The following is a 7,761-nucleotide window of genomic DNA, read 5'->3' on the forward strand; positions in this document are numbered from 1 at the left end:
GCGAAGATTGTTCAAGGTCATTCGCTCACCTGATTCAATTCGCCATGTGTTTTGATTCGGATAACCTGCGAAGTGAATAAACAAAAATATCCAGGAGTGAGAACTTCGTCGATAAACATCGCCCCAAAGTAAGAATTGATCCTCAATCTCGTATTCAATTCGTCAACTGATTTTCGTAGATTTTATTTTGAATTAATGGAATTAATAATGTCGTAACTCAATCAGAGAAAATGGAAGACTCATTTTGGCATCAGGTTTCCTCAGAATTTATTGCTCTAAAGTGATTAAACTTTATATAAAATAAAATTTATTGTAAAATTATTTTTGGGATTCAAAGTGAGTTAAATTTTTAAAACGATGATGAAATTTTCAGATTTCCACATTCTAATCCATCGTCAGTATAAATTCAGTCTGATATTGAATTACTGCGACGACTGTTCAAAAATCTAATTTTTTTTCGCTGAAAATTAATTGAAAACTAATAGTTCGGCTTGTCCCCATTGTTGCTATAATGACGCATTTCGCAAAATAAAAATTACGCAAATGTTGTCTTCAAAGAAATAAATTTCGTTTTCATTTACACGAGAATCTAAAAATCACAATGAATTATTCTGACAGCTGTTTTCAAAAATCTAATTTTTTGTTGAAAATTAATTCTGAACGCAAACGAATCAGTAGCGAGCTGTTAAAATGAGATAAGTCAATTTTTACTATTGACCACTTTTCATTAAATACCTCGGAATCTAAGGAAGACACCGAAATTTTTGTTATAACCTTTTTTGTGTAGCCGATTGAGTGCTACAACAAATTTAATTACAAAAATTTCGCTATCTCCCTTAGATTCCGAGATATTGATTGAAAACTGGTCGATAGACAAAATTGACTCATCTCCTTTTACCACTTCGCTACTGAAACAATTACTCCCACTGTTTCCACAAATTCGCATTTCGCAAGATGAAAATCACCAAAATCTCCTCATAATCCTCACGAGTATCTAAAAGCCACAATGCATTTTAATTCTCGCCGAAACCTTGAAAAGTCCCCCAAATGGTTAAATTCATCCCTAACACAAATTCTCATTTCCTCCAGCGCCATCAGCAGCCCCCGAGTCAAATAAACCCCGACAATTCGATAAATAGAAGCCCCTGACCCCCCGGAAATGTCCCAATCGCCCAATTAATCCTCCAACTTCAACCGCATCCTCCATGGCTCTCCGCCGAGTCCCCCTGCGCCACTTGATCCGTCTCCTGCCACCTCGCGCCCCGTCACTCTCCCAAATCCGTAATCAGAGGGTATTCGCAAGCGCGGAGAGCCCCGAGGCCCCTGGAGGCCCAAAAATCGACAAAGAGACGATAAAAAAGTTGGAGAGGCTGTCCCTAGTGGATTTCGGCAACGAGGCAGGGATAAAGCGTCTCGAGGCTGCGATAAGCTTCGCGGAGAAGCTCAGGCGCTTCCCGGTGGACGAGAGGGTGGAGCCCCTGTACTGCGTCCTGGAGAAGGAGAGTCTTCGGTTGCGAGAAGACAGGGTGACAGAGGGCGGCTGCAGGGAGGCGATCCTGGGGAACGCGACAGTAACTGAGGACGAGTACTTCGTGGCGCCTCCTGGGAACATTCCCCTGGAGCAATGACGTTAGAGAGAGTCCTGAAGGACCTGGGGACCGGCTTCCTGAGCCTGGAGAGGGGCTTCGTCTTCGGTCCCCAGGGGCAGCTGCTCCGGAGGAACATCGAGGAGCTTTGGTACAGGCACTGCGTCGTTCAGCCGCCTTACAATGTCTTTCTGTCAGCCCCAGACAGGATCTCCGAGACCCTGGGGACCCTCTGGAGGGCGGGGGCTCTGCAGAAGCCGTTCGGAGTGGCCGTCCTGGAGGAGGCGAGGACTTCTTGGAATGGGAGCGTCCTCCCCGAGGGCTGCAGGGTGCCCTCCCACAGCCTGGGCAGGGTCACGGTGGTGACCGAGGCCACTGGGGCCAAGGACCTCTACCACAGGAAGCAGAGGGAGAGGAAGGTCTGGTGGAGGAAGTTCTCCAGGGAGCCCAAGAGGTTCCAGTTCACCGAGGCCAGGAGGATCAGCAAGAGCAAGGAGGTCATTGAGGTCCAGGCCCAGTTCGCATTTGGGGGCGTTGTGCTGGAGACCATCTGCTATCAGCAGGATGCCAAGAGGATTTTTAAAGAGGTCAGTGATGGTTGGAGAAAAAAATTATTTTTGATGAATATTCATTTACTTGAGGGAAGTATTTATTTGGTGTCGATTGCTCCAGAAGATGAGCATGTTTGTTATGACCTTGAGGGCGCTCCCTCAATAATTATCAACATTAAAAAATCAATTGAAAGTCATGATCGAAAGCTAATCAGACTCGCCAGGGAATGACTCCATAGGAGAAGTACGATTTTGAAGAAATAAATCAATAATAATTAATCAATTATTAAATTCAATTAATTAATTGACTATTGATAAATAATAATTAATATTGATAATAATTTATATCAATTAATTAATTATTATTAATAATAATTAATTAATTGATATTAATTATTTTTGTTAATCCCTGAATAATGAACATTCCAATGATATTTCACTCGCAGCGAAACGAGATTGAAAAGTTCCTGGGCAATGTCCACACAGTCGAGCACACCGCATCCCTAGACTGGGCCTGTCTAGCCTTCCTCTGCGACGCCTACACTCCCGCCGACGCCACCACCCCCTGCCAGCTAAAACTCCACCCAAAGTTCACCCCCTACAAAGTGGGATTCCAAATCCACCCCCCTGACGACCCGGACTCCAAGTCCCAGGAAAAGTCTCGTTTACTCCTCTACTTGAACAACCTCGTGAAGGCGGAGGGCATCGAAACAGTGGTCACAACGAGTGAATGCGGCCTGACGGCCCTCCAGGTCCCCCTAGTCGTCGTCGTCGACGACACCACCCTTCAGAACGGCCTCATCAGGGTCTGGAGCCAGCTGACAACTCTCCACGAGACAATCCACATAACACACCTCACAAAATACGTGTCAGCTCGATGCAGATAATAAAAAACACAATTACGTTGTAGTCATTATTTTAATTAATTACTTTCAATAAAAATAGAACAACTTAAACATTAGGGGCAGACAGAAACGCATGTGTTTATCAGTTTTTTCAATTACTCCATAGTAATTAATTTTATTTAATATCTACTATTGGGGGAGAGTTGGGGAGACAGATACCCTCGATTTTTTCTAAAATGAGAATAACTCATCCAATTTTTGGGGCATCACGGACGAAGAAATTTTATGGTTTCAATTACTGAATGTCTACTAGATATTTTCAGAGCTGAGGAATTCGTCAATAGAAATCCAACAGAATTTTCTGGATTTTACTGTAAAATTTTTTCGTGCGTGATTTCATTCTGGAATTTCTTTTTGTTAAATATCTAAAAAACCAAGAGAGGTAGCTAAATTTTCCTCTCTACCTTTTTTGTGCAGAAAAACGAAACCTACAAAAAAGATTTTAATACAAATTTCTCTATCTCCCTTGGTTTTTGAGATATTCACAAAAAATTCCAAAAATTTGGGCAAATGTCCTGAAATTCTCAGGTGGCGTGACGGGTCTCAGGTGACTGCTGACTCAACTAATTTCAGTGACAAATATTCCAAAAGAATGTCGAAAGTATTCGTATCCCCCCCACCCTCTCAACATCCCGCGAAGCGCTTGATTCACGTGATTGACACTTTAAACGCGCACCTTCATTATTTTCTCATTAACAAATATTTCTTCCAATGAACATGATTATTTCCATCGCCGTAGACACTCACCACCAGTCTCTAAATTATGTACAAGAGGTTGGAGGGAGGGAAGAGGATGCATGAATAAATCGGATGATAGGTGAGGAATTGAGGGGGATTTGGCTCAGGGGGACTTTGGAGCACAAGGAAAATGCATTCGGATGAATTTTGAATCTTGAATAAAATGTCTTGAGAAATTTTTCATTTATTTCACTCTGGCGAGTCGATTTTTCCTCCTTTCCCCCAGCGAAGAGATGAAAACTTGTGCGAATTTTCAGTTGATTTTTTCTAATGTTTCAACTTATTGATCTTGAAAAATCCCCTCACTCCCTCGATGGTTCTAACGGCGTGCCAGGTCAGTAGTAGCATTAACTGCATTCGATAGTCAATTTTGTCGAGATTTTTTTCTTTTTTTCACGAAATAAATGTAATTAAATGGGTTTATGGTCAATTCACTCAATGTGGCTAAGCTGGTAACTGAAGTTTCTTGCCCTTGAGTACTTTGGTAATATAGAGATAAAAGAAATCGCAGTACAGGACAGTCTGCACGACACCAGCGACGATGGCTATGAGATCGTAGTGGTCTTCGGCGTAGTAACGATACACCCAGTTCAGGAGATAGAGGCCACGGTATGTGCCAAGGGCGAAGAGGTAGTGGCTCGTAATACTCTCGGCTTCGCCGGTCTTCGAGACCAGGAATAGTTGGGGCAATATTGCCACTGACTCGAGGTAAATACTGAAGGTCCAGAGGATCTCGAGGGGGGTGAACTCGTGGTTAATTAGGAGGGCCAGAACCAGGGCTGGGGCTATCAGAAATTCAATCCTGGAAGGGGAAGAAAATGTATTATTACGTGTGATTACATTCTACTTTGATTTTTTAGGGAAAATACAGAGAAACAGTCTCTGGGTGTGGATACTTTATTTTTATTAGAGAAATTCTTATTTAAGGAAATAATTCCTACGTAAATGTGTATTTTTAATATTTTTTTGATATTTTAAATGGTTTTAATAATGGTTTTATGATTAAATAAATGTTTTATTAGTGAAATATTTTTTACTGTAAAAAATATTTCAGTAATAGTTTGAATGTAATGATGAACATGGATCTGCGATAAAAATGTCTGGAATTTCTATAGAATTTTTGTGTGAAGGTTCGTATGAGAAATCTTAGAATTTTCGGTGGGGAAAATTCTGTGAAATTCACCGAGGGTTTTTTTCGTAGAAATAAAAATGAAAATTCTGGAATTCTTTTCTATAGTCAGCATAATTTCTTCGAAGAGAATTCCCCCAGGATTTTTTCTGTAGCATATCCCTTGAACTCTTACAGAACATTCTCCAAATTTTTCCCAGGGAAAATATAAAGTTTTGAAAAAACTCTTTTACGAATTTTTTGGAAACCCAAAAAAATACCACAAGAATTCCTGTGGAAAACCTCTGGATTTCTTTTGAAAATAAATTCTGTGCAAAAAAAACCTCTTCAAAATGTTGATGACCCATTGAATTCTTGAAACTAGTTTTTAATTCCATGAGAATAACAACTCTTCCTCTTTTTCATGGCCCCCGAGCCCCATTGACCCATCTATTTCTGACCTTTGCTCACTAGAAAAAAGTCAAAAGTCCGTTCTCACCCACCCTTCCCCTCCCCCAGGACACTTCTGAGTTATTTTGAAGTGCCCACAGCTCATTCAATTAATTTTCAATTTTCAAGGAAATTTCTTGCAAGAAAAATACAAAAAAAAATTTCTCACAACAGGCCATCGCCCGAGGGCCGTCCAAGTATTTACACATGGACACAAGTTTTTCGTTCTATTTTTGATGGCGTAGTTGTAGTCCAATGAGGTGAAGATGATACATTAATTCAGTAGCCAAGTGGTAAAACAGTTCAAGTCAACTCATCTGCCAGCTGAGTTTTTGAGGAATATTTCCGAATCTAAGGGAGATATCGAAATTTTCGTCATGACATTTGTTGTAGCCCCCAATCCGCTCTACAAAAAAGGTTATAACAACAATTCTGCTATCTCCCTCAGATTCCGAGATATTCATTGAAAACTGATCAACAGTCAAAATTGACTTTTATCGTCTTCCCACTTCGCTACTGAATTTGTTCGAGTGACTGCATTGATACATTGCCCATAGTCCACCTGAAACTTGTCTCGAACTTAGTTTCAGGTAACGAGTTTCGGTTTCTATTGTCAAATTGTTGATTCGACAATGAAAACAAAGGAAAACCATTTTTCCAAAGGGAAAATAAATTTTGCTCCGACTACAGATGAAGCTCATTCGATTTTCAACGAAAAGGGCCAATTTTTTTTTCTCGCGGGGAGAATAATGCCTCCTCTGCAACGATGAGCCTAGATCGACCTCTGTTGATAAACTCGCTGCTCAGTCGTGAACATCAGAAAAAAAGTCAAAGTGTCAATTTTACCCCAGTCTCACCCAATCGCCAATTACTCACCGGAACGAGTCATGATTGTGATCATAAGTCGCCTTGAATTTGACATACATCAAGAAGATAGTGGCCACTGAGGCACTAATGAAGACAAACTTCATAAACGTGTTGTAAGCAGAAATGTACGTGGTGAGGAGGTCGAGGTATCTCGTTATGTACACAATGGCAAAAAGTATCTGGGATTTTCCGCTTATGCCTTTAACCAAAAAATTGTTAACATTAAAGTCGTCGAATCAGGGGGTGAGCTTGATGTGCTCATTTGTTAATGAGTGACGAGTTCCACGGAGCAGTGAACGTGGAAAACATTGCTCCGAAATAACACTTACCGGCACAACTCCTGGTAGTCCATATTTTAAGCAATAGAACTATGATCGCTAGGAGATGCGATAAATCACCGAGCAATCGGAATATGTTCATGTCGCGGGACTGTCGGTACTGGGGGCAATAATTCAGTGGCTAATTGTTGGGAGTTTTTGTGGTTAAAACACGGGGGACGGGACGAGAGACTCATGCACAACCGCACAAATCGACAGCCACGGCACACAAATATGACGTGGCTATGGGAATTGTGCTTACTCAAAAGCATTCGGTAGATGGCCGACTGATGGCACGAGAAGGCACAACACTGGATGGGGGGACGATGTTTTTGGGGTGGCTCGTAGCGCTGTTTTAGTTTTTTCACGAGTTTTCTGGGGATAAAGAGGTTTTTTTCGGAACTCTTGAGATTGCGAGAATTTTTACGATTGTGGTAATCTTTTTTTATGGGGGTGATTATTGCAGTTATTTTCGGGTTTTCCATGTATTTTTTATCTTTAAGGGATGAGAATAATTTTTTTTTGTTCAAAACCCAGCAAACAGTATGTCGACGAATTGTCAATGTCCTGTTCAATTTCAGATGGCAGTGACAAAAATTGTTTTCTGGGAATGCAAGAAATTAGTTTATTTTTTGCGACTTTTGTTATATTTTTTTTATGGAGATGAGAATTTTAGTTATTTCCGAGTTTTGCCCATATTTTTTATCTTTAAGGGATGAGAATAATTTTTTTTTGTTCAAAATGCAAGAAATTAGTTTATTTTTTGCGACTTCTGTTTTTTTTTATGGAGATGAGAATTTTAGTCATTTCCGAGTTTTCTCCATATTTTTGATCTTTAAGAGACGAGAATAATTTTTTTTTGTTTAAAATGCAAGAAATTAGTTTATTTTTTGCGACTTTTCTTATATTTTTTTATGGAGATGAGAATTTTAGTTATTTCCGGGTTTTTCCAGTTTTTTTATCTTCAAGGGATGAGAATAATTTTTTTTTGTTCAAAATGCAAGAAATTTATTCATTTTTTACGACTTTTATCATCTTTTTTTATTGGAAATGATAATTCTATTTATTAACACCTCTTTTTCCTCAGTTTTTTATTTTGCGGTTGATATATTTTTTATGTTATTTCATCATTTGTCCTTTTTATTTTTTACTTTCAAGGGATACGATTTTTTAAAATTCTGAATTCGTAAAATGACTTCGTTCTCGTACTTTCATATTTTTCGAATCACCCGTTTATCA

The 7,761-nt window shown here is 39.8% G+C and overlaps 3 protein-coding genes across 3 annotated transcripts; 2 read left to right on the forward strand and 1 right to left on the reverse strand.

The window, feature by feature from the left end:
* The first annotated feature begins 34 nt into the window (after nt 1–34).
* LOC107036488 (glutamyl-tRNA(Gln) amidotransferase subunit C, mitochondrial) lies at nt 35–1,649 on the forward strand. The gene is made up of 2 exons (XM_015254477.2): nt 35–128; nt 1,090–1,649. The coding sequence occupies exon 2, from the start codon at nt 1,206–1,208 to the stop codon at nt 1,626–1,628; it is 423 nt and encodes a 140-aa protein (XP_015109963.1). The 5' UTR covers nt 35–128; nt 1,090–1,205; the 3' UTR covers nt 1,629–1,649.
* On the forward strand, nt 1,610–3,112 carry LOC107036486 (DNA polymerase subunit gamma-2, mitochondrial-like). The gene is made up of 2 exons (XM_015254475.2): nt 1,610–2,173; nt 2,584–3,112. Exons 1-2 carry the CDS (start codon nt 1,625–1,627, stop codon nt 3,022–3,024), a joined length of 990 nt encoding a protein of 329 aa, XP_015109961.1. The 5' UTR covers nt 1,610–1,624; the 3' UTR covers nt 3,025–3,112.
* On the reverse strand, nt 3,037–6,811 carry LOC107036487 (ER lumen protein-retaining receptor). Its single transcript, XM_015254476.2, has 3 exons — nt 6,535–6,811; nt 6,215–6,404; nt 3,037–4,582 (listed from the first exon to the last, which is right to left on the reverse strand). The coding sequence occupies exons 1-3, from the start codon at nt 6,623–6,625 to the stop codon at nt 4,225–4,227; spliced, it is 639 nt and encodes a 212-aa protein (XP_015109962.1). The 5' UTR covers nt 6,626–6,811; the 3' UTR covers nt 3,037–4,224.
* Nucleotides 6,812–7,761: the final 950 nt, after the last annotated feature.

This window comes from Diachasma alloeum, unplaced genomic scaffold (assembly GCF_001412515.2).
Source record: "Diachasma alloeum isolate Michigan unplaced genomic scaffold, Dall2.0 Dall_scaffold_00209, whole genome shotgun sequence".
In the NCBI taxonomy this organism is placed as follows: Eukaryota; Metazoa; Arthropoda; class Insecta; order Hymenoptera; family Braconidae; genus Diachasma; species Diachasma alloeum.

Bases quoted from the DNA above. Each gene is read 5' to 3' on its own strand.
- LOC107036487 (XM_015254476.2), bottom strand. From the start codon at position 6,625: ATGAACATATTCCGATTGCTCGGTGATTTATCGCATCTCCTAGCGATC. The intron at 6,405-6,534 runs GTAAGTGTTATT...TTTTGGTTAAAG, and splicing joins GACTACCAGGAGTTGTGCCG to GCATAAGCGGAAAATCCCAG. The intron at 4,583-6,214 runs GTGAGTAATTGG...TTCCCCTTCCAG, and splicing joins CACAATCATGACTCGTTCCG to GATTGAATTTCTGATAGCCC.
- LOC107036486 (XM_015254475.2), top strand. From the start codon at position 1,625: ATGACGTTAGAGAGAGTCCTGAAGGACCTGGGGACCGGCTTCCTGAGC. The intron at 2,174-2,583 runs GTCAGTGATGGT...TTTCACTCGCAG, and splicing joins CCAAGAGGATTTTTAAAGAG to CGAAACGAGATTGAAAAGTT.
- LOC107036488 (XM_015254477.2), top strand. From the start codon at position 1,206: ATGGCTCTCCGCCGAGTCCCCCTGCGCCACTTGATCCGTCTCCTGCCA.